Genomic DNA, 27,413 nt, shown 5'->3' on the forward strand with positions numbered 1-27,413 from the left:
ACAAATGACCACATTACATGTACAGTAATATCAGGAAAAACCATAACGGCGCTCATTAAATAACAGGATGCAGTGTGTACTGTTGTGTTTTGAGTAGTCATTTGGGTATTCTGAGCATGCAGAAAATGTGCTTACTGTGCACACTATACATACTACATACTGCAAAACGCAAGAATCAGTACAGAAGCAAACGGAAAGATGGAAAGGACTAAGTGAAAGCAGCTTGAGATGGTCAGAGAAAGACAAAAGACAGCTGGCGCCTACTGTACTACTTTAATAGGATAAATGTGTCACACGGATCTCACTGATGTCAGAGCACAAGACTATACTGTTTTACACAATACATCTTCATTCTCAAACTATTTTTTAAAATGTTTTATGAAATATACAGCTGAAGTCTTATTTTATTATTATTTATTATTAATTATTATTTCTTTTTCAAATATTTGCCAAATAATGTTTAACAGATTCAGGAATTTTTCACAGTATTTCCTATAGTATTTTTTCTTCAGGGGAAAGTCTTATTTTTTTATTTCAGCTAGAATAAAAGCAGTTTTTAATTCATTTAAAATAAGTTTTAAGGTCAAAATTATTAGCCCCTTTAAGTATTTTTTTTTTCAGATTGTCTAGAGAATAAACCACTGTTACGCAATAACTTGCCTAATTACCCTAACATACCTAATTAACCTAGTTAAGTCTTAAAATGTCACTTTAAGCTGTACATAAGTGTATTTAAAAATATCTAGATAAATATTCTGTACTGTCATCATGGCGAAGATAAAATAAATCTGTTATTAGAAATGAGTTATTAAAACTATTATGTTTAGAAATGTGCTGGATTTTTTCTCTCCATTAAACAGAAATTGGGTAAAATAAAATGTACAGCGGAGCTAATAATTCAGACTTCATCTGTATTTTACACATGCATATTTAGTGTTCAAAACAGTGATTATAATAAACTATATATACAATTTTAACCATAACTGTTTTATTGCTTTAAATAAAACAAATGTGAATGTTTTACTTTAGAAAAAGTAGTTGAACTTGATTCATAAAAATGACTATAACTCAACTAAAATAAGAGGTACATATTTAGAAAACAAAAAACAGCTCAAATGCTTTACAACATTCAAATTAAAATGCAAACTGAGAATATAAAAATTCTAATGAAGCGTAACGCAATAGATCATTAAAACAAAGTCAAAATTGTAAGTTGAAATTCAACTAAACACTGTTAACAATTTCCTGTAGAGCAGTGTTTCCCAACCCTGTTCCTGAAGGCACACCAAAAGTCCACATTTTTAACCTCTCCCTAATCAAACACACCTGAATCAACTTATCATAACATCAGAAGAGACTCCAAAACCTGAAGTTAATGGGTCAGATAAGGGAGACATCCAAAATATGTACTGTTGGTGTGCCTCCAGGAACAGGGTTGGGAAACACTGCTGTAGAATATACAGTAACTTACTGGCAGCAGTTCACCAGTAACTTATGTTTAATCAGTTACAGCAAGAATATGGTATTTACATTTACAGCACCATTTATCTTGCTCTATATGCATTTACACCATTGTATATATTTACTGTAAAATTGACAGCAATTTTCACAATGTAATGTAATGTGTATTTATATAGCACATTTATTGGGTTTGGCCATACACCCAACTCGCTTCGCAATCATGAGGGGAGTCTCTCCACACCACCATCAGTGTGCAGTATCCACTTGGATGATGTGACGGCAGCCACAGGACAACAGCGCCAGAGCGCTCACCACACATCAGATATAGGTGGAGTGGAGAGACAGTGATAGGGCCGATGGAGGGAATTTGACCAGGACACCAGGGTTCCACACCCACTCTTTACGAGAAGTGCCATGGGATTTTTAATGACCACAGAGAGTCAGGACCCCGGTTTATTGTCTCATCCGAAAGATGGTGCTCACTGACAGTATGGGGTTTCCTTCACTATACAATGGCTATACTTTACTATACTGGGGCATAAGGACTGACATGGAGGAGGGCGCCCTGCTGGCCTCACTAACACCACTTCCAACAGCAACCTAGTTTTCCCATGAGGTCTCCCATACTGACCAGGCTCAGCCCTGCTTAGCTTCAGTGAGTAACCGGTCTTGGGTTGCAGGGTGATATGGCTGTGGCAATATTAAAATACAGTAACATACCGCATAGCTGTCCTACAATAAAATATAGTTCACATTACAGTTAAATACGGTGTCATTTACAAAAATCATTGACAGTGTTAGACATTATATTTGATTTTAGTCTTTCTAAATCAAGAGCTCATGTGTCTCTCAATCAGTTACTTGTCATTTATTTGTAATACTTCAGAAACTAAAATGTGAAAATAGTTTCTATGCTATTTTCGTCAGTGTACAAGAGAGAAGATCTAAAAACGCTTAACCATGGTAAAAATCAATGCAAAACAGAGCCTCAAGAGCAACATCAAACAAAACCCCAACACTTAAAGTGCACATATGCTACCCCTTTTTTCATATTTAACATAAGTCTTTTGTGCCCCCAGAATGTGTCTGTAAAGTTTCAGCTCAAAACACCCATCAGATTATTTATTACAGCTGTTTGAAGGTTATAGCTGGAATTATAGATTATAGCTGGAAAAAAGGTTTTGCTGTTTTTTTTGTACTGGCCCTTTAAGGCTAGTCCTCCCCGTCCACCGTTCCCACGTGCCTGTCAGCAATCGCCGCCCTCGGCTGCCTCAGGAAGCAGATCTCACGTAACGTGTGTGAGAAATACTACAGTAAGAACTTTAACAATCAGTATTTGATGCATTTTTTTGTGGATTTGCAACAATGAGTCACACACAATGTCATTACAAAGTTCACGCGCACACACAGCAAGGACACAAACACATAGCGCACACACATACACACAAACGTAGCACAGACATACGCACACACACAGCTCAGACACGAACACAATGACAGAGAGAGAGAGAGAGAGAGAGAGGATTTTTATGTGACATGATACTGCTAATATCCACAGCTGTATGGATATCTGTTACATTAATGTACAAAATAAACCCGATTTAACGTCCACAAACCGCGATTGAAGAGTCTTCTTTTATAATTGTTCTGACACGCGGCTGTGCTGATGAAGTGAATCTGAGGTGAATCGCTGTAATTCATTTCACACATGCTCTGTTTTAAAACATGTTAAACTTGTGAAACTCACTCTTGATCACGTTTGATGATGATTGATGACTCTAGCGAACTGAACACACCTTTTATTCCCAGCTGCTTTGCGCTCGTCCTGTCTTGATTATATGATTATACACGTGACTACCGGACATGTTAATGCGCGCAGCTGTCAATGAATATTGGTGGGCGGGGGGACCACACTCCTACGTAAAGTTGCGGTCGATCTGAAAACCGCTCCAATTGGTCCACTGTTTTTATGTTGTTAAATTTGAAAAAAAAGGAGTGGGTGTGTTTATATCACCCCAATATGACAGTTTATACACTATATCTACACACATGTCTGTCCAAACAGCTTGAAAAGTAGATTTTTCACCATAGGTGCCCTTTAATACATAAACATCAAAATAATCAATTGTTTTCATGCTCAGCGTAATTTATGAGAATGTAAAATAGCTTCTGATTAATATCTATTAAAAACACATCGATTATAAAGATGCACAATATTATCCGCTTATGTTAATCACAACAATACTAATGTGCAGAACTTACAAAGAAAGTTTCCAAGGCTTTGACCTCACAGTTTTTCATTTGGAAAAGACGAATGTGTTTGCAAGCCCTTTTCGACGCTCCAGAACTTTTATTAAAGAACAGCCTTTTAGGTTTTGCCATCTTGAGGATTTTGTGATGAAATGTGGTTGCTCTGGATTTTCTTTTGGCTGTATTTACACTTAATCATGACGCACACCTGTGCTGAAACTCCAGGTGAGCATCTCTGTTAGCACTTCTGCTTGCTTCTCAGACACCTATATGCGGTATATCTCTATGACATATGACACTGCAAAAATAATAGTGCTATACAGTATGTAGTGTAAGAGAGGGGCAGAGTTCATTACAAATGGATTAGAATTATTTTATACATAGTTTTATAGTCATTTGTCATTCCTAAGTCATGCCGATTCATTAGTTTCTGAGTTTGTGAGCCAGCCTTCGTGAGTGATTCATTAGAAGAATGGGCTCAAGCAAGTAATTTCCTCCTAAAGAATCAAATTTAATACGTATACGTCATTTATAACCGAGTCATGTTGATTCAGTAGTTTTTGTGCCTCATTAAAAGAATCAGCCCAAGAGTCATTTGTTAATTAAGAATCGAATTAATGGAATCATTTAAGTCATGTTGCTTCAGCAGTTTCTATAAGTTCGAGTGTTCATGAGTGATTCATTAGAAGATTCATCTACAGAGAGTCCATTGTTGATTAAATCATCATTTAACATTCAGAATTGTATTTATGAATAAAATTCAGCATTTATACAAGTGAGTTCATGAGTGATTCAATCGAAGAATCAGCTCAAGAGAGTCATTTGTTCTTAGTCAATATAAAGATATGCCACTATTTCAAACTCAGTCATGTTGATTCAGTCATTTATATAAGAGTTTGTGAGTCTGATTGATTCTATCTATCTATCTATCTATCTATCTATCTATCTATCTATCTATCTATATATATATATATATATATATATATATATATATATATATATATATATATATATATATATATACAGTAGTTTTAGTGAGTGAGTCTTCACAAGTGACTCATTAAAATAATCAGCCCAAGACATTTATGGAATTATGAAACTGAGTCATGATTCAGTAGTTTTTGTGAGTCTTCAGATGTGACTCATTAAAGGAATCAGTCCAAGAGATACATTTGTTAATTAAGAATCAAATTAAGATATTTATGCAATCATTAAACTGAGTCATGTTGATTCAACAGTTTGTGAGTGTTCATGAGTGATTCATAAGAAGATATATCTAAAAAGAGTCAGTTGTATAAATACATTTAATGTCATTATTTAGTACTGAGTCATGTTGATTCAGAAGTTTATATACAATAAGTGATTTGTTTGACTTCATGAGTGATTCAATAAAAAAATCATCTCAAGAGAGTCTTTTGATTTGAGTCAATATAAAGACATGAGTCACATTGATTCAGTCCTTTATATAAAAGAGTTTGAGAGTCTGCATGATTGATTTATTGATTTAGTCTTCACAAGTGACTCATTAAAAGAATCAGCCCAAAAGAATAATTTGTTAATAAAGAATCTGATTTAGACATTTATGGAATCGTCAAACCAGGGCATGTTGATTCAGCAGTTTCTATAAGTTTGTGAGTATTTAGGAGCGATTCATTTGAAAATTCATCTAAAGAGAGGCTGTTGTTGATTAAAACGTCAGTGTAAATACTTTTTATGTCATTATTTAATATTGAGTCATGTTGATTCAGTAGTTTATTTACCGTTAGTAACTTTGTGAAACATCATGAGTGATTCAATCGAAGAATCAGCTCAAGAGAGTCATTTCTTAATCAACATAAAGACATGCCATTATTTCAGAATCATATTGATTCAGCCCTTTATATAAAAGAGTTTGTAAATCAACATGATTGATTCGTTGATTCAAATTCAAGGCATATTTTTCATTTATAACTTAGTCATGTTGATTCAGTAGCTTTTGTGAAAGTCTGCAAAAGTGACTCATTAAAAGAATCAGCTTGATAGAGTCATTTATAAATTAAGAATCAAATGAAGACATTAATGCAATCATTAAACTGAGTTATGTTGATTCAGATGTTTGTGAGTGTTCATGAGTGATTCATTAGATGATTTATCTAAAAAGAGTCAGTTGTTCATTAAAATATCAGTATAAATACTTTTAATGTCATTATTCAATACCGAGTTGTGTTGAATCAATACTGTATATAAGTGAGTTTGTGAGACTTGTGTGATTCAATCGAAGAATCAGCTAAAGAGAGTCATTTGTTCTTAATATAAAGACATGCTATTATTTCAAACTGAGTCATGCTGATTCAGTCCTTTTTTTATAAAAATGTTTGTAAATCAACATGATTGATTCATATGTGTGTAGTTTTTTGAGCTAATAATCGCTTGTTGTCTTTACAGATTTGTTAGTTTCTGACTTTGTGAGGCTTCGTGAGTGATTCAATCAAAGAATCAGCTCAAATGAATCATTTGTTCTTAATCATCTTAATCAATGACATGCCATTATTTCAAACTGAGTCACATTGATTCAGTCCTTTAGAGAAAAGAGTTTGTGCATGATTGATTCATTAGAAGAATCATATCAAGAGTCATTTATTCATAAAGAATCATTTGCAGCTTAGCTACGTTTTTACATTTGCTGTAATGAAGTTTCAACAATCCATGGAACATTAAGCAAAAAACTATTAGACGCATTCACCTTAAATGTTTATTAATTAAACATTAATACGTTTACATATTACGTTTTTTTATTAATCCTAGTGAGCTACATTTTAAGAAATCATAACTCGCGAGCGCAACCCTTGCATGTTTGTTTATTAAATATTTGGTCTAATTCAATCATTTGATTATGCTTCCAGCCATCAATAACACTGCAGCGCTGTCAGCTCCGTTTAACACATTTGATCTGCAAAAAAGCACAGAAAACACAAAAAAGCCTGCCGAAAATCCATCTGGGGCTGCGATGAGGATCCAGCTCAGGCAAGATGCTGCTTTAGAAGGAAGCTGCCTATGTTGACTATAGTCAGCGAGAACAGACTAGGCTTTGCAACAGACGTACACTTCTGAGTGTATTCCTCAGAGTGTTGTATTCTTAGTGATGTTCTCGTAAACCAAATGGAGCTCACATTGTGTTCTCAGTTTCTTAAAGACTGCTATAACTCACTCACACACACACACACTCACGCACAGCTACAGTAAGGTCTAAAGGTGTATGAATCCACAGAGACACAAAGAGAGAGAGAGACAGATTAACCGATTTTACTACACTTATGTTGTACTCTGCTTGGTATGAGGTAAAGTTCCAGTTTAACAGTGATGTAATGTCCCAGTTGGTTGGTTTACCAGGCTGCTATATGGACGCCGTGACAGGGATCTAGCTCCATGCTGATTGTTGTCGCAGCGACGGGATTCCAGCGCGGATAATTGCTCTAGGAGCTTAGTGATGTGGGCCACCTGCCGGAACAGTTGGCCACATATGTGTGTGTGTGCGCGTGTGTGTGCGTGTGTGTGAGTGTGTTTATATGGGGCAGGAGGATGGGATTGTCTGGAAAGCGTATACATGCTAGTTTTGCATCTTTTGCCACATGCATTTTAAGGCCAAGGTCATCCACAGACAAAATTATTAATACACTGTTAACGATTTTTTGTAAATGACACAGTATTTAACTGTAATATATGAACTGTATTTCATTGTAGGACACTTATGTGGTGTGTTACTGTATTTTAAAGTTGCATTGTGAAAATGACTGTACATTTTACACTAAAAGGTATACAGTGCTCAGCATATATAAGTACACCCCTCACAAATCTTTTAAATTCATATTTTTAATAGGAAGTTATACAATATGATATTTGTGCATATACATTAGATTAGTCAGTACTGAAGCCAAATCTGGAGCCAATCTAATGATATAACTCACGATAACGGTCCAAAAACTAGTACACTCAAATGTTTATGTTATAGAAAATATTAAATACAAATTTTTAAAAGAGAGGAAAATTCTTAAATTTATAAAAATTGCTGAAATTGTATAGTTTGTAATTGTTTTTGCAATATTTAGCTTGAATTTAATTGTTTTATCTTTCAATCTTTTTATCTTTGTTAGACTTCATGAGTGATTCATTAAAAAAATAAAAAATCAGCTCAAGAGAGTCTTTTGATTTGAGTCAATATAAAGACATGAGTCACATTGATTCAGTCCTTTATATAAAGAGTTTGAGAGTCTGCATGATTGATTTATTGATTCAGTCTTCACAAGTGACTCATTAAAAGAATCAGCCCAAAAGAATCATTTGTTAATAAAGAATCTGATTTAGACATTTATGGAATCGTCAAACCAGGGCTTGTTGATTCAGCAGTTTTTATAAGTTTGTGAGTATTTAGGAGCGATTAATTTGAAGATTCATCTAAAGAGAGGCTGTTGTTGATTAAAACGTCAGTTTAAATACTTTTATGTCATTATTTAATATTGAGTCATGTTGATTCAGTAGTTTATTTACCGTTAGTAACTTTGTGAAACGTCATGAGTGATTCAATCGAGGAATTAGCTCAAGAGAGTCATTTCTTAATCAACATAAAGACATGCCATTATTTCAGAATCATATTGATTCAGTCCTTTAAGAGTTTGTAAATCAACATGATTGATTCGTTGATTCAAATTCAAGGCATATTTTTCATTTATAACTTAGTCATGTTGATTCAGTAGCTTTTGTGAAAGTCTGCAAAAGTGACTCATTAAAAGAATCAGCTTGAGAGAGTCATTTATAAATTAAGAATCAAATGAAGACATTAATGCAATCATTAAACTGAGTTATGTTGATTCAGAGGTTTGTGAGTGTTCATAAGTGATTCATTAGATGATTCATAATAGGAAGTTATACAATATGATATTTGTGCATATACATTAGATTAGTCAATACTGAAGCCAAATCTGGAGCCAATCTAATGATATAACTCACGATAACGGTCCAAAAACTAGTACACTCAAATGTTTATGTTACAGAAAAATATTAAATACAAATTTTTAAAAGAGAGGAAAATTCTTAAATTTATAAAAATTGCTGAAATTGTATAGTTTGTAATTGTTTTTGCAATATTTAGCTTGAATTTAATTGTTTTATCTTTCAATATCTAAATATGTTTGGTGACTAAAATATTAATTAAATAAATATATCTGTTTAATAAATCTGTTTTGTTTAAATGCACTAAAATATATGACCTACTTTATACACACAGAGAAACGGATAAAAATATTTATTTTCAAAATGCGGTGTATTAAATTATGCTGAGCACTGTACAATGTTATAAATGCATATAGAGCAAGGTTAATGATGCTGTAAATGTAAACACAGTATTCTTGCAGTAATTGATCTACCATAAGCAGTAGTAGTAAACTGTATTGTCCTTGACAGGAAATGTGTTATGGACTTTACCATATTGCTGCAGACATTCCATAAAAACAAATAATAACAGTACAAACTACAGTAGTTACAATAATGATAATGCTAATTAAGATAGTTACTGTAGATTCTACAGGAAATTGTTAACAGTGTAATATGCAATAATTTGAATAATATTAAACTTGAATATAATTATTTTCATAATAATTTTCTTTCCTCAATTATAATAATATTCAATAATATTTTATAATGTTCAACTTCAATACAAGTCTTTTCATAATATTAAAATAGGGTTTAAAAAAGCGGATTATGCACTGTGCAAAATGCCTCTAAATGAAGATTTTGAAGAATTACGAATTGTGTGTGGACAGTAAAATCACATAAAACTGCATACACACATGCAAAAAAGACTATGTGGATTTTTGCAAACATGTACACAAGCTCACGCACAGCACATTCTGTTCTGGCACACTGAACCCTGCAAAAACAAGCATGCAAACGTGCATACATACATACATACACACACACACACACACACACACACACACAAGCCTGTGTATGTACATTTGCATATATGCACATTATTTATGCACATTTTCAACATATACATACATGTATTAAATTAACAAATACGAGCATATACACTCTATATATACTGGGTTGGACCCCCTTTTGCCTTCAGAAATGCTTTAATCCTTTGTGGCATAGATTCAACAAGGGACTGGAAATATTCCTCAGAAATTTTGCTCCATATTGACATGACAGCATCACACAGTTGCTGCAGATTTGTCACCTGCACATCCACGATGCGAATTTCCCGTTCCACCACATCCCAAAGGTGCTCTATTGGATTGACATCTGGTTACTGTGGAGGCCATTTGAGTACAGTGAACTCATTGTCATGTTCAAGAAACCAGTCTGAGATGATTCAAGCTTTATGACATGGTGTTATCCTGCTGGAAGTAGCCATCGGAAGATGGGTACACTGTGGTCATAAAGGTCAGCAACAATACTCAGGTAGGCTGTGGCGTTGACACAATGCTCAATTGGTTCTAATGGGCCCAAAGTGTGCCAAGAAAATATCCTCCACACCATTACACCACCACCAGCCTGAACCATTGATACAAGGCAGGTTGGATCCATACTTTCATTTCAAGAGTTCACACTTAGCTGATAATCAATAAAGCGTAATTGGCATGCTGTCCCGGGAGAGAGCCCTAATAGAGCTCGTAATATCCTCGAGCCCGGGGCTCCCTCCCGTTAGAAGGGCGAGAGTGGAGTTCGAGCTCAGGTAGGTCTAGAGAACTCCCCTGCTGTCGCCGTGTGAGAAGTGTACACTAAGGTTGTCTTGTGTGATTATTTGATTAAGTCGATTGGCTGTATGTTTTTGGACGGTGGGAGGAAACCGGGGAACCCGGGGGAAACCCACGGGGACATGGGGAGAACATGGAAACTCCGCCCAGAAACGCCAACTGGCCCGATAGGAGGTTGGACCAGCATTGTTCTTGCTGTGAGGCAACAGTGCTAGCCACTGGGCCACCGTGTCGCCCTATCGGAAAAAGGGTGGGACGTAGGGCTGGAAGGGGGGAAACTTCAAGACGAAGATAACTGGAGTTAAAAAGTATTTATAATGCTTCCATAATCATCTAATAGGGTATATTACGGAGCTAATGAGGTGCCAGCCGTGTTGATCATAAGAACGTGATCCTCTCGAAATTAGTTTATAAATAAACCACACGTTGTTGACTCCAAATTCTGACCCAACCATCCGAATGTGGCAGCAGAAATGGAGACTTATCAGACCAGGCAACGTTTCTCCAATCTTCTATTGTCCAATTTTGGTGAGCCTGTGTGAATTGTAGCCTCAGTTTCCTGTTCTTAGCTGATAGGAGTGGCACCCGCTGTGGTCTTCTGCTGCTGTAGCCCATCTGCCTCAAGTTTGGATGTCTTGTGCATTCAAAGATGCTCTTCTCGATTGTTTTTTGAGTAACTGTTGCCTTTCTATCAGCTGGAACCAGTCTGGCCATTCTCCTCTGACCTCTGCAATCAACAAGGCATTTGTGCCCACAGAACTGCTGATATTTTCTCTTTTTCGGGTCATTCTCTATAAACCCTAGAGATGGTTGTGCGTGAAAATCCCAGTAGATCAGCAGTTTCTGAAATACTCAGACCAGCCCATCTGGCATCAACAACCATGCCACGTTCACCCCCTACCCATCACAACCCCCCTTTTTTTTTTTTTTTTACTCACCGATCGCTAGAATGGCCTGGGGTTCAATAACTGTCCTGTACAAAAACGCTGTCCCAGTCTGCCCCTGATAACAACTTAAGCAATCTAGTTTAACAAACCTATCACTAACTATCCATCTATAGAATGATTAACTATCAGACAACTCTCTCAAGCATTACCAGAGCATGCCTCACCACAACATGTAAAAACCAAAACATTAATAAAATATACAGATCTCCTGAAAGATTTACATGAGAAAACCTGAACCTCTGTCATAATATTACAACAGTGTCCTTTTAAAGTGTTAAGCAGCAGAAACATCCATACATGCATTAACACACTCAAACATGCATTTTAGTGCACACACTGATGCATAAAAACTATGTACACTTGCAGGTACACACATACAATTGCAAAGGTATGCCTACAAGAACATGCATATACACAAATATGCAACAACAAAGCTAATACATGCATTCACAAGCAATAATCAAATGCAGAGATACAGCTGCAAGATGCATGTAAGCACACATACAGTCATGCATAAAAACAGCTAAGAGCGTTTCAAAGTCTGCAAATACAGCATGCAAGTACACAAATTATAAATAGTACTAATGATATATGAGCTAATGATATATTTATACCCTACCCTAAACCTAACCTTCGCTGAAATCATTCCACGCTTTAATTTTCATTATTTAGCATGTTAATTAAGCTTTTTTTTCTCATGGGAGCCATTGTTTAGTCTTCAGGATGCAGGTGATTTCAGGTTTTACTATCATTCTGGAGAGATTTAGTCCCTACAATATAAACAAAAGCTGAACACACGCACAAACGCCAGACACACACATCAACACCGTCAGTCACGCAACGCATAAAGCACGCTAAAGTGTGTCAGAGGGTTGGGTTTCAGTGGATTTGGAGGTTGAAGGTTTCTGTGTAACATTCTCTTCCCTAATCCAACTATAGTTTTAGCCTGTCAGGGGTCAGAATGTGCTTGTGTGCTTGAACGTGTGCATGCATGTGTGTGTGTGTGTGCAGATGTTGCAGTCGGGTCAGACGATGATGTCTGATTCTGTCTGATTTGAAGAAACAGACAGCTGGAGAGCAGTATAAGTGAGGTTTTCTCTGGAATAACATATAACAGAGGGGGAGGAGAAAAGAAAGAATGGATTAAATGAGAGATATATGTGTGTGTGTGCATCGTGAGGGAATAGATTTGAGTGGGCTGTAAGAACAGAGCTGTAATGTGATCCTGGGGAAGAGGGTAACTTTAAACCGCTGTCCTAATAGAGTCAGACGACAGAACAGAATTAGTGTATTACACTGCGTGTCTGAAAGGATTAAGATATACATTACGCACATTAAGATTAACTAGTCAGACTGAGTGACCTCAAATGCATGAATTTTGTTTGAGGCACTTAGTAGCAATTAAACGATACGATGCAATTTAGCTGCAAAGCACTGCACATCACATACTAGAATTGATCAGAATCAGAAACCGAAAGAGCTGCAGAGTCATACACAGTATGATACGCAGTGAAATGCTTACACAACACTCGTGACCTGAGAATAATAACAACAATAATGAAAACAATAACTATAAGAATCTAAATTTTGGAGAAATATAAATGCAACAGAAAATAAAAGCGAATATAAAATACACTACCTGAGAAAAGTCTTGTTGTCGATCCCAGTTGAAAGAGCAACAAATAATAACTTGACTTCTAGTTGATCATTTGGAAAAGTGTCAGAATGTGGATTTTTCTGATGAATCATCTGTTGAACTGCATCCCAATCATCACCAATACTGCAGAAGACCTACTGAAACCAGCATGGACCCAAGATTCTCAGAGAAATCAGTCGAGTTTGGTGAAGTAAGAGTCATGGTTTGGGGTTGCATTCAGTATGGGGGCGTGCAAGAGATCTGCAGAGTGGATGGCAAAATCAACAGCCTGAGGTATCAAGACATTTGTGCTGCCCATTACTTTACAAACCACAGGAGAGGGCAAATTCTTCAGCAGGATAGCGCTCCTCATACTTCAGCCTCCACATCAAAGCTCCTGAAAGCAAAGAAGATGTGCTCCAGGATTGGCCAGTCCAGTCACCAGACATGAACATTATTGAGCATGTCTGGGGTAAGATGATGGAGGAGGCATTGAAGATGAATCCAAAGAATCTTGATGAACTCTGGGAGTCCTGCAAGAACGCTTTCTTTGCCATTCCAGATGACTTTATTATTAAGTGATTTGAGTCATTGCAGAGATGTATGGATGCAGTCCTCCAAGCTCATGATGGAGTCAGACACAATATTCATTCTGTTTCCACTGCAGCATGACTTTATATTCTATACTGGACATTATTTCTGTTCAGTGACGAGACTTTTGTCTAAGCAAAGTCAGACCTTACTGTCCTAATGAAATCATTCAAAATCAAGGCATGATCATATTTTATTTTGGTCAAATAAGCGTAATCTAGAGGCCTTTGCCTTTCATATAAGCCACTTCTGACACCAAATGATCAACTAGAAGTCAAGTTAATATTTGTTGTTCTTGGATAGGCGACAAGACTTTTGTCAGGTAGAGCATTTAAAGACTTTTGATGTAGAGTTTGTGGCTGTAAAAAATAAATACAAAGTATAAAAATATAAAAATGCTTTCTGTACAAATAGAAACATGTGTCTAACAAAGCTTTTTTGCCAATGAGTTTGTTTTTGTGACAGAAGTTTTCACAGTGCAACAGAATGACAGTGACAGGTCAAAAACACAGATAAAAAAAATAAATAAATAAAAATACAGGAGCATCTAGACTGCTGAGGTGAAATCCAGGCTCATGCAAGCTGGGAAAAAAATCAACAGTTTGCATCTGATTTGCTGATACACATTTTTTAACAGTCAAAGTAGATAGTGGTTTTTAGTCCAACTGGAAAGTATAGATTTAAGGCAGGGGTCACCAATCTCTGTCCTGGAGGGCCGGTGTCCCTCCAGGGTTTAGCCCCAACTTGCCTCAAAACACCTGCCTGGGTGTTTCAAGTATACCTTGTAAGACCTTGATTGGCTTGTTCATGTGTGTTTGATTAGAGTTTTAGCTAAAATCTGCAGGACACCGGCCCTCCAGGAACAAGTTCGATGACCCCTGATTTAAGGCTTCAATGATGAGGAACAAATAGTCACTGATATTTTTGGCAAAGTTTTAAATAGTCTGTAGCATTAACTCTTTGAAAACGCTATAAGAGCATGTTAGCACGTCAACCAGATAACTTATTTCTGATGGTGTAATAATGCTAAAAATGCCAAATCTATTAAAAACGTAGAAATATATATGTTTTTACTCAAAATGTTTTTTAAATTGAGTATTTTGGGAACCCCAGATAAGCTCAAATAGAAAGCCACCAGTTATAAAGCAATGTTTTAAGTATTTCTAATTATGTTTTACAGATAGACAATAGGCTGTGATATAAAAGGTTGTGTTTATTTGAAAAGAGTAAAAATTGTCATTTTATATACTGTATATAATATTATATTACATAAAATATATACATTATTATATTGTTTTTTAAATGATTTGTTTATTATATTACATTTTACTAGCACACAATACTAAATACTATGATATAAAATATTATTTAAGTAGTTATTAAAGCAATTGTTATCTTTGTCTGTTTTTGTCATTTTTGTCTTTTCTATTGTCTAACATATAACCACATTTTTTGCACTATTTATGCAAATAAAAAAAGACAAAATTATATACTGTATACATATAAATCTATCTATATATAAGTGTAATTTGCTGTAAAGGTATTATAACATATGCAATAACATTTGTAATGTATTTGTAATTGCTTTAAATTAATAAACTATGTTTAATTAAGCTTCATATTTCGTTCCTGTGAATGAATGGCTGATGTATACGCTTGTTAAGTGTGATGTCACACAAAGCGGCTTCTGGGTCCAAGCGCCATATCATACTGTATGGGAAGGCTCATTAAATGGTAATAATAAACGTTTACAAAGCGCTGTATACATATATATACACACCGTTGAAGTCAGAATTATTAGCTCCCCTGTTTATTTTTGTCCCCAATTTCTGTTTAACAGAGAGATTTTTTCAACACATTTCTAAACATAATAGTTTTAATAACTAATTTCTAATAACTGATTTATTTTATCTTTGCCATGATGACAGTAAATAATATTTGACTAGATATTTTTCAAGACACTTCTATACAGCTTAAAGGGACATTTAAAGGCTTAACTAGGTTAATTAGGTTAACTAGGCAGGTTAGGGTAATTAGGCAAGTTATTGTATAATGATGGTTTGTTCTGTAGACCAGTGTTTCCCAACCCTGTTACTGGAGGCACACCAACAGTACATATTTTGGATGTCTCCTTTATCTGACCCATTCACTTCAGGTGTTGGAGTCTCTTCTGATGTTATGATAAGTTGATTCAGGTGTGTTTGATTAGGGAGAGGTTGAAAATGTGGACTGTTAGTGTGCCTTCAGGAACAGGGTTGGGAAACACTGCTGTAGACTATCGAAAAAAATAAACAGTTTAAAGGGGCTGATAATTTCGATCTTAAAATGGTGTTTAAAAAAATAAAAGCTGCTTTTATTCTAGCTGAAATAAAACAAATAAGACTTTCTCCAGAAGAAAAAATATTATCAGACATACTGTGAAAATTTCCTTGCTCTGTTGTACATAATTTGGGAAATATTAAAAAAAAAAAAAAAAAAAAAATTCAGAGGGGGGCGAATAATTCTGACTTCAACTGTATATATATATCCATGCCTAATGTCTGATGGCCAGAAATAATTAATATTTTATAATTTGTTAAAATATTGGTGTTGGTCATGCAGCAGATCCAGAGACTGATGTGTACAATCATTCATTCTCTTTTTGGCTTAGTCCCTTTATTAATCAGGGGTGGCCAGAGCAGAATGCCCTTCCAACTGCAACCCAGTACTGGGAAATGAAGTGTACACCATGATTTTATAATAAAATCACTTTAATGTGGGACCTGACTAAAGCATCACAGAGCTGATATATGGTCATAAACAAATATTTTCTCTATTCAAACAAGTAGTGGCTTGGAAACAGTATTTCACACCTCACAACTTAACAAGCGAATAAAAAGTTAATAGATTATTATTTTTCTGTGAATAATTTAGTTAAAAGCTCTCAAATGCTACGAATTAACTAAAAACTCAACGCTGAAGAAAAAACAAACACAGAGAATGTGCAAAACAGTCAAACACATCAGTCCAAACACTGATTATCAGCCCGTTCTGTAATTCTCAGTCACACAGATGAGGTGAAATCTAGATTCACAGCTTCAGCAGCCTGAAGACGCTTCATCATTTCACCGCCTCTCTTTATTCTCGCTCTGTCTTTCTCTTACATGCGCGCACTTTGTTTTATCTCCCCTTTAATATATTTTTTATTCTCTGTGTGCCTGGCTTCATAAATCAGATGATGTATTTCCCAAGATGCACCGTGCTGTACGAGCTACTCTTATGAGGGGTGCGTGCGTGTGTGTGTGTGTGTGTGTGAACATCTTTATTAAGCAGCATTTGTGTATGTCGTGGGTCCTGAGAGATGGAGAACAAAAAGGAGCCGAGCGTTTATTCTCATTCCAAGTGTGTGTATGTGATATTATTGACACACGCAAAAACATGCTGAATAGACAGATTCAAAGGCGTCACACCTGAGCGTGCGCTATAGTTAGATGACGGTCGTCTGCGTGATTTTGTAAAGCGAGATGATAGAATTGACCCAGATTTTTAATGATGTGTGTGTAGCAGGAGTTTTCGCTCGCACATCCACACTCCCTGCAGTCTCTGCTTTTAATAAAAGCCCACCAGTTCCTCGCTGTAGTTTTACCACAACAGGCACATGTGTGAGTTTACAATCTCTCATTTTTTTGTGTGTGTGTCTGCATGTGTGAATCACACACACTTTATGTTTTTGTCAATCAGTCAGTTTCTATCTCTGACATATCACTCTCTTTTCCCCACACAAATACTGTCTGCCTTGTGAAATAGGAAAAGGTGTACTTTGTAGTCTGAATGTGAACTAAATATATATTGTATGTAATACATTTGAAGCGTCACGGTGGCACAGTCTAAACACATGCGCTATAGGTGAATTGAATAAGCTAAATTGGCCATAGTATATGAGTGTGAATGAGTGTGTATGGGTGTTTCGGCTGGAAGGGCATCCGCTGCGTAAAACATATGGTGGATAAGTTGGTGGTTCATTCTACTGTGGCGACCCCTGATGAATAAAAAATGGACTAAGCCGAAAAGAAAATGAATGAATGAATGAATGAAATATACATTTCTGATCATAATAGTTTTAATAACTCATTTCTAATAACTGATTGTTTTATCTTTGCCATGATGACAGTAAATAATATTTGACTAGATATTTTTCAAGATACTAGTACTCACAATAAAGTGACATTTAAACACTTAACTAGGTTAATTAGGCAAGTTAGGGTAATTATCTCATTGATCTCACATTAGGGTGATAATCTCATTGAACAACAATGGTTTGTTTTGTAGACAATTGAAAAAAATAATAGAAAGGAGGCTAATAATATTGACCTTTATTGTTATTATTATTATTAATATAATTTTTTTTATATATTGATATATATTTAAAGAAGTCTTTAATATTTATATTTAAATACTTTATACTTTAATATAAATTGTGAAATTGTTAATAAAAAATAGTGAAATGTTATTGCACTATAAAATAACTGTTTAAAAGTGGTTTATAATTTAATTTAATAATTTATTCCAGTGTTTTAAAGATGATTTTTCAGCTTCATTAATCCAGTCTTTAGAGTCACATGATCCTTCAGAAATCACTCTAATAATAATTATTATTGTTATTGTTATTATTATTATTATTAATGGTAGTAGTAATAAAAGCAATAATGACTGGAATAATAATGTCATTTGAAACTACATATACAATAATAAAGCAGTTTTAATTTAATTTAATTTTAAATTGTATTAAATATTTAACAATTTACACTTTTTGAGATTTAATAAAATGGCACCTTGATGAACAGATTAGTTTCTTAAAAAAAAAACTGACACCAAACTTTTTGCTGGAAATGTGTATGTATACTTATACACACACACACAGTAGTCAATATTTGAAGAGGACCATTTCGAACCTTAAGCTGCGTCTGAAATCACCTACTACTCATTAGGTACTACATTTGAATTAAAATTTACTACTCGACCGTAAAAAAAAAAAAAAAAAAAAAAAAATATGAATGTCAGTAGTATGCATGGAACTCAGATGTACTACATCCGCCATTTTTTCATGATCACGTGACCTACCCACATCAATTACGTCACTTTACTCCCATTCATGAATTCTCTCATGGTGCATCTTGGGATAGTGTCATGTGCATCGGATGCGAACTTCAGAATCTCTGCGAAAGTAGTAGGTAATCTGGGTACTTCTCGCATACTGTTTTTCAAATTCTATGAATTCAGACAGATTTCCAGAAGAAAAAAAATAAATCACAAAATGTAAACAATTTTTATGAAAAAATTATTATGAAATCGGAGTTGGAATTCAGAGAAGAAAAATTTTCAGAGAAAAAAAAAGTTTGTTTTGTGAGATTTAAACTAAATTTCAGCTCAGAACAGAATTTTTTTAATCACCTAAAACTCAAAAAGAAAAAGACGTAAACTCAAAATACAGAAAAAAGGTCAGTTCTGTGAGAAGTACTCAAACTCAACTCAACTCAAACTCAAAATTTGAAGAAAGAAAAGTCAATTTTATGAGATTTAACCAAGCGGCAACCTCCCGCTCTCCCTCGGGAAGCCAATACGGAAGTAACTGAAACTGCAATTCATCAAAATTCCGCTAGTCCTGGCTCCATAATAGAGCAAGTTGCAATTGAGCCCACTGTTAGAATGGCCAAATTTACAGCAGAAAAAAAGGTGTTTACAGCCTGGGACAAAGAACGATTTTGGTTCATATAGCTATTATTACCCTCCATGACAACTGTGAAGGGGGTGAATTATTTTATAACTCATCCATTTCCTTTATATTAGGTTATTTTAAGTTTGCATAATTAAGGGCGTGGCCACTTGAGTGACAGCTAGGTCTCGCTGGTCGCCGTCACTTCACCTCAGCTGAATCCGGCAGATTAGCCACTGATCTCGGCATATTCATCGTATTTTTGTGTTGTTTTATGTGGCTTTACACAGTCAGCTGCCTTTTTGGATTATTTCTTACAATTATCAGATGATATGGGATGCTGTGTGCATTTAATTGTGCTCACAAACCATTCACGTGGCCTCGTTTCGCATGTGAGTAAAGTTATATACTTATATACCATCTCTATAAATGTATTTGTTTTATTTAAGATCATTTATCATTAATATTTTTCTTTAGACCCGTAAAGCACTGCAGAATGTGACAGATTGATTAGCTGTAGGCTCTAGAACAGTCATCTGAAGCGTTATCATACAGTGTTATGCTGGATTTCATCAATAGTCTTGCATTTACTAACACACACTATATCTGAAGTGTTTGGACATATTTCGTGTTTTCCTCCTGTAGAAAAACGTCATAAGAACAATGCTTAGTGGCTCAATGTATTACTACAGTGTTTTTAAAAGTCTAAACACTTTATTGATATAGTGTACAGTCAAGCACATGTGGTCAGAACACAAACGAGTCGCAGGTAATAAAGTATCAAGCGTTTCTCCCAAAGTAAAGTCTGTCTGCCAGGTCTAAGCAAAGTGCCAACAGGTGTCTGGAGCTCTGCTCACTCTCTGCCTCTTTGCCCTTGTTTGGTATCCCGCCGTGGGTGCGATGACGCGCGAACAAAATGGCGACGGTTGGCCGCGCCTTCTTGTAGCTTCTTTTGCAGTGTTCAGAAACCTATGGGTGACATCACGGATACTACGTCCATATATTTTACAGTCTATGGATTTAACTCAAATTACAACAACACAAAATCAAAATTGCATCACAAACAACCAAAACTCCTTCACCAATGTATCTTTCTCTGTATTTTCTCTGCAGGAGAACCCGTATCTGTGCAGTGATGAATGCGACGCCTCAAACCCTGATCTGGCGCACCCACCGCAGCTGATGCAGGATCGCGAGCGCAGTGGCCTCATCACATACTGGCAGACGGTGACGTGGCGTCGCTATCCCCAACCCCTCCAGGCCAACATCACCCTGTCCTGGAACAAAACCCTGGAGCTCACCGATGACATCCAGATCACCTTTGAGTACGGCCGACCCACCGTCATGGTGCTGGAGAAATCGCTGAATTTCGGCCGCACGTGGCAGCCATATCAGTACTATGCAGACGATTGTGTTGATGCATTTAATATGCCAGCAGGACGCGTGCGAGATCTGAACGCCGCTAATGCTATGCGGGTAATCTGCACGGAGCAATACTCACGTTGGGTCGGCTCTAAGAATGAGAAGGTGGTGCGATTCGAGGTGCGTTCTCGTTTCGCTATTTTCGCCGGTCCACGGCTGCTCAACATGGAGGGCTTGTACACACGAATGGAGAGCATGAAGGGTTTACGAGATTTCTTCAGCTTCACCAGTCTTAGGCTGCGGCTCCTCAGGCCGGCATTAGGAGGAACGTATGTGCAGAGGGACAACCTGCTTAAATACTTCTACGCCATTTCTAATGTGGAGGTGCTAGCCAGGTGAGATACACATTCGAAATTATGACTATGTTTAATTTTTATTGTTAAAACTATGCTCGAAAAAGAGTCGCAACAACAGTAAGAAATCGATTCCTGGATTTGAGTCCATTGATTTCAGAAGTAAGAATCAGAATTGGGATTTGGAATTTTTATTGTTAAAACTATGCTCGAAAAAGAATCGCAGCAACGAGGAACCTCTCTTAGATTGTGTCCATTGATTACAGAAGTAGGAATCAGAATTGAGATTTGGAATTCATCCTAAATCTCATTGCCTTTTTCTGGAATGTCTGTAGAAATAATGCAATGGATCCAAATCTAAAATCCATTAGACATTTTGGAATGAATCAAAATCAAACATTTTGGAATTATTGCAATTCCTATTTATAGAATGCCATTTGTTGAAATCTTGGAATTGATCAACATCTAAAATTTGGGAACTGATCCCAATTTCGATTGCTATTTCAGAAATTTTGTATGAAGAAATTTGGGAATTAATCCCAATTGCAATTGCTACTTCAGCAATACCATCTGTTGGAATTTTGGTATCATTTAAAACTAAAAATATTTGGAATCACTCCCACTTTCGATTCCTATTTCAGGAATTTTGTATATAGAAATTTGGGAATTAATCCCAATTGCAATTGCTACTTCAGGAATGCCATCTGTAGGAATTTTGGAATAATTTAAAACTAAAAATATTTGGAATCAATCCCACTTTCGATTCCTATTTCAGGAATTTTGTATATAGAAATTTTGGAGTTGATCCTAAATTTGATTCCTACTTCTGGAATGTCGTCAAACATTTTGGAGTTGGATCAAAAATGTTATGGAATGGATTCATTCCAATATTTAATCTAAGATTTTACATTTCTAAAGACAATTCCGATTGCCACTTCTGGAATGATAAAAATCTAAAATTTTGGAATCAATCCCAATTTAGATTCCTATTTCAGGACTTTTGTATATAGAAATTTTGAAACTGGTCCCAAATTTGATTCCTACATCTGAAATGTCTCTGTAGGAATTTTGAAATTTATCAAAATCCAACATTTTGGAATTGATCCCAATTTCAATTACTATTTCAGGAATGTTGTATGTAGAATTATTGTAATGGATCCAAAACTAACATTTTGAAATTGATTGCAATTTTGATCAATTCAGAAGTAGCCATCAGCACTGCAATCAATTCCAAAATGTTAGTTTTGGATCCATTCCAATATTTCTACATACAACATTCCTGAAATTGTAATTGAAATTGGGATCAATTCCAAATTTTTTGGTTTTGATCAATTCAGAAGTAGCTATCAGAAAATTTGGAATTGATCCTAATTTTGATTCCTATTTCAGGAATTTTGTATGTAGAAATTTTGGAATTAATCGCAATTGCAATTACTACTTCAGGAATGCCATCTGTAGGAATTTTGGAATCATTTAAAACTAAAAATATTTGGAATCAATCCCACTTTCGATTCCTATTTCAGGAATTGTGTATATAGAAATTTTGGAGTTGATCCTAAATTTGATTCCTACTTTTGGAATGTTGTCTGTAGAAATTTTGGAATGGATCAAAATCAAACATTTTGGAATTGGATCGAAAATTTTATGGAATAGATTCATTCCAATATTTATTCCAAGACTTTACATTTTCTACAGACAATTGTGATTGTCACTTCTGGAATGATAAAAATCTAGAATTTCTGAATCAATCCCAATTTCAATTCCTATTTTAGGAATTTTGCATATAGAAATTTTGAAACTGGTCCCAAATTTGATTCCTGCATCTGAAATGTCGTCTGTAGGAATTTTGAAATGGATCAAAATCAAACATTTTGGAATTGATCCCAATTTCAATTTCTATTTTAGGAATTTCATATGTAGAAATATTGGAATAGATCCAAAACTAACAGTTTGGAATTGATCGCAATTCAGACTGCTGCTTCTGAAATAATCAAAATCCAAACTGTTGGAGGCAATTCCAATTTGGATTCCTATTTCAGGAATTTCGTATGTAGAAATCTTGGAATTGATCCCAAATTTGATTCTTACTTCTGGAATTTCATCTGTAGGAATTTCGAAATTGTTTAAAACAAAAAAAATAAATAAATAAATTGAATCAACCCTAATTTCAATTCCTATTTCAGATGTTATCTTCCAAGTGTTAACTTGGGTAATATACATATCAATTATAGAGTAATATTCAAAATGTGCAATTTATAATTATACTATATATATTTTAAGATGGATAACAATATATATTTTTGACTGTATATGTATATATTTTTTTAATTCATGCCTTTACCACAACATCTCCACACAGAAACAATTACTGTTTGTTGACTTGCTTTGCATTAGCTGATGACTAATCTACCCCATGCTATCATTGTGAGTTAAGCGACTCTGAGTCAGGCCAGTTATTACCTATAAACCATTTGGAGCAACTCATCTAATCAGATTGTTATTATTGAGACAAACATATGCTTGTTATCATAAGGCGTGTTATCATTACCAATAACATTCATAACTATCAGGAGGCGCATAAATGATGCGCAATAATGCTCAAGTCATTACCTGTTTGGAAATTGACTGTCATAATAGTATAAATGAGACACTGGGGTCTGGTACAGATCTGGTCTATAACAGCGATGACTGACAGATGGTTAACAAAAACTCTTTAATACCTGTCCAACAAATGACTTCACTATTATAGGAATAGCTCATCACTGGCAAAAAAAAAATACCTTTCATCATTTACAAACAATATTTGACTCGTAGACACACAGAGAAACACATAGATATTGATAGATCACAGACAGATAAAATATTGTGTAATAATGTATACTATTATATAATGTATTCATGTTGTTTTATTTCACTCATTTTCCTTCGGCTTAGTCCTTTTATTCATCAGGGGTCGCCGCAGCGAAATGAACCGCCAACTTATCCAGCATATGTTTTACACCCTTTCAGCTGCAACCCAGTACTGGGAACCACCCAAACACAGTCACATGCACACTCATACACTACGACTAATTTAGTTTATTCAATTTACCTATAGTGCATGTGTTTGGACTGTGGGGGAAACCGGAGCACCCGGAGGAAACCCACACCAACACGGGGAGAACATGCAAACTTCACACAGAAGCCAGCTGACCCAGCCGCGGCTCGAACCAGGGACCTTCTTGCTGTGAGAGCACAGTGCTAACCATTGAGCCACATTGTCACCCACATGTTATTTTATGTAACGAAAATACTATATTATTGAGATTATATTTACGAAGAATACGAGTATGTCTGTGCAGTTGTGTTTGGATGTCTTGTGTGTGTGTTTATATGTGTGCATGTGTTTATTATTCATTCATTCGTTTTCTTTTCAGCTTAGTCTCTTTATTAATCAGGGGTTGCCACAGTGGAATGAACCGCCAAATTTTTCCAGCCGCAACCCAACACTGGGAAACAGCCATATACTTCTGCATTCACACTCATACACTATGGTCATTTTAGCTTATTCAATTCACCATGTGTGAACCATATGTTTGGACTGTGGGGGAAACCGGAGCACTCGGAGGAAACCCCCACCAAAACACGGAAAAACAATCAAACTCCAAACAGAAATGCCAACTGATTCAGCTGGGGTTCGAACCAATCTGCATGGGCAGAATTCCGCAGATTTTTAGCCCATGATTGATTGTTTATTAACTTGTGTAAATGTGTGTAAATTGATATTTATTCAGTTTTCAATTCATTTCAGAATAATTATTGACTAATATGAAAATGTTCATATGATTTATTCACAAACCAGTTTATAAAGTAATATTTTCTGTCTTTTAGTAGATATATCATATGAAAGACTTCCAAATAAACCAAAATAAATAAATAAATTTGATCTAATTGGATCTGCATTGTAAACGTTAAATAAAAGTTAAAAACCTATTATTCTTTTGGAATATATTAAGTTTTTAGTTATGATATTCCCAAAATTCACACTTAGCTGATGATTGATAATAAAGCTTGTTTGGCGTGCTGTCCCGGGAGAGAGCCCTGAGCTTATAAGATCCTCGTGCCCTGGGCTCCCTCCCGTTGCAGGGCGAGAGGGGAGTTTGAGCTCAGGTAGATCTCGATGACTCCCCCCTCCTGCTTAGTGTATCTAAGTATCAGATATGGATGCTGAGAAGGTGTACTCGGAGCTTGGCTAAAATAGGTTTGATTATTTGTTTAGGGTGCTTGTTTTTAAACTGTGGGAGGAAACCGGGGGACCCGGGGAAAACCCACGTGAGCACGGGGAGAACGAGCAAAACTCCGCACAGAAATGTCACCTGGTTTGGAGAGGAATTAAACCAGGGGCATTCTTGCTGTAAGGCAACAGCGCTCATCACTGGCCACCGTGTTGCCCGTTTGAAAGGAGGGAAAGTAGTGTTGGTTTCTCAAGACGAAGATATTGAGATGAGAAATGTCTGGTTATTTATAGTGAGTTAAAGATCGTCTGATAGGATAATTAGTCATGAGCTACAGTTGGAACAGCTGTGAACAATCATAAGCACGTGATCCTCTCGACATCTGTTTATAAATAAACTTCACAAATAACTCTCCTTAACTTCTGGCAACAGCTGTATGTGATCTAGAGCTGATTAACCATATGGATGGATGATAAAAGCCTTCTGAGCCTACCAGTAGATGCAGAAGGCCCCTACTGGCCCATATCTATGATTTCCGCAACATTCATTCTTCCATGGCGGGGCGCCACTCCAAAATTGATCCCGCCACGGCTACATTACAGCTTTTCATTCAAAACAATCAGTCGTGTGGTTTTGTTTAATAGCGGGTAATAATCGCACCAAAACGTATTAAAAGGTAAGTGAATTATAACAGCGCAAACTTTTCTGTAACCGTAGTAGTAATGTGCGTCATTTGTTTAACCCTTAAGATAACGTGCTGTCTGACTGACAGGTGCGTGATGCGTGAGGGCAGCAAACACTACGTATAGCCATTTCACTTTACTCCAGGACGCATTAATGGCGCTCTGTAGGTCTATTGGAGACATTTATAAATATTCCTCGCAAATGTAATAAATGCTGGAGACATACTCGTTACATAAACACACTAAATCACACTTCAGCAGCGTTTATTTGAGAGCACACAAGAAGATCTGCGCTTGAGCAGTGTATATTTGAGGGGGCGTGCAAGAAGTATGTGCACGAGGAGAGGAAATCGGCGCGCAAGCAAAGAGATTCACATGCATGTAGGCTAATACATAAATGCAATCTCGACTTGTAATACTGCGCTCACGATATTTGTCATTGAAATAACGCCACAGGTAGATGGTAGATCTGTGTAAAAAAGGCCTGCCTGCCGCCACAGCTGGAAAAATCCTAGAGGAAACACTGATCTATCAGCTGATAACCGCTCATAATGCAATCAAATGATGACATTCGAATCGGCTGGCATTAATAACTGTGTGTCTCACATCAATCAATAATCAATAAATTAATCAATGATAAAAGTTGTAGAACTTTTATCAGTAACTACAAATAAAACAATTCATGGTGGCATGGTGGCTCAGTGATTAGCACTGTTGCCTCACAGCAAGAAGGTCGCTGGTTCGAGTCCTGGCTGACATTTCTGTGTGGAGTTTCATGTTCTCCCTGTGTTGGCGTGGGTTTCCTCCGGATGCTGCGGTTTCCCCTACAGTCCAAACACAAGCATTATAGGGGAATTGGATGAACTAAATTTACTGTAGTGTGTGTGAATGAGTGTGTGTGAGTGTTTGCCAGTACTGGGTTGCAGCTGAAGGGCATCCGCTGTGCAAAACATATGCCGGAGTAGTTGGCGGTTCATTCCACTGTGGCGACCCCTGATAAATAAGGGACTTAGCCGAATGAAAATGAATGAATGAAACAATTGTGTATTGGTTTATGGCTGCGAGAGTTCGATCACACTCAGATGTATATTACAGCCTCAGGGTGTATGATGAGTACATGAATACTGCGAGTGTGTGATTATTGGAAGATTTATGGAGTGTCATTTCCGCTCTCAGAGAGACATCTGTATCGAGACACACTTCACTGCTCCGCTCTCACTCATATTCTCAATCCTGCGCACACAAACACACTCATCTTCTGCTGTGACGTACAGTAACCTGCTTCTGTATAGACCACTGCTGACACTGCACAGCACTGTGATCAATCACACACACACACTGACACACATACGCATACACACACACACACACACACACACACACACACACACACACACACACACACACACACAAGAAATACAGTATGTATAGATGCACAGAAACACAAACAGGCCCACATCCACACACACTCATACAAAAACACAAAG

At 36.2% G+C, this 27,413-nt stretch overlaps 1 protein-coding gene across 1 annotated transcript in view; it reads left to right on the forward strand.

Moving 5' to 3' along the window:
- Positions 1-27,413, forward strand: part of ntng2b (netrin g2b) — a 148,981-nt gene that overhangs the window by 20,150 nt on the left and 101,418 nt on the right. Inside the window, exon 2 of the mRNA XM_056446966.1 lies at positions 20,428-21,071. Coding sequence (XP_056302941.1) covers positions 20,428-21,071 — 644 coding nt within the window. The remainder of the gene's footprint in view (positions 1-20,427; positions 21,072-27,413) is intronic.

Source organism: Danio aesculapii, chromosome 21, assembly GCF_903798145.1.
Source record: "Danio aesculapii chromosome 21, fDanAes4.1, whole genome shotgun sequence".
In the NCBI taxonomy this organism is placed as follows: domain Eukaryota; kingdom Metazoa; phylum Chordata; class Actinopteri; order Cypriniformes; family Danionidae; genus Danio; species Danio aesculapii.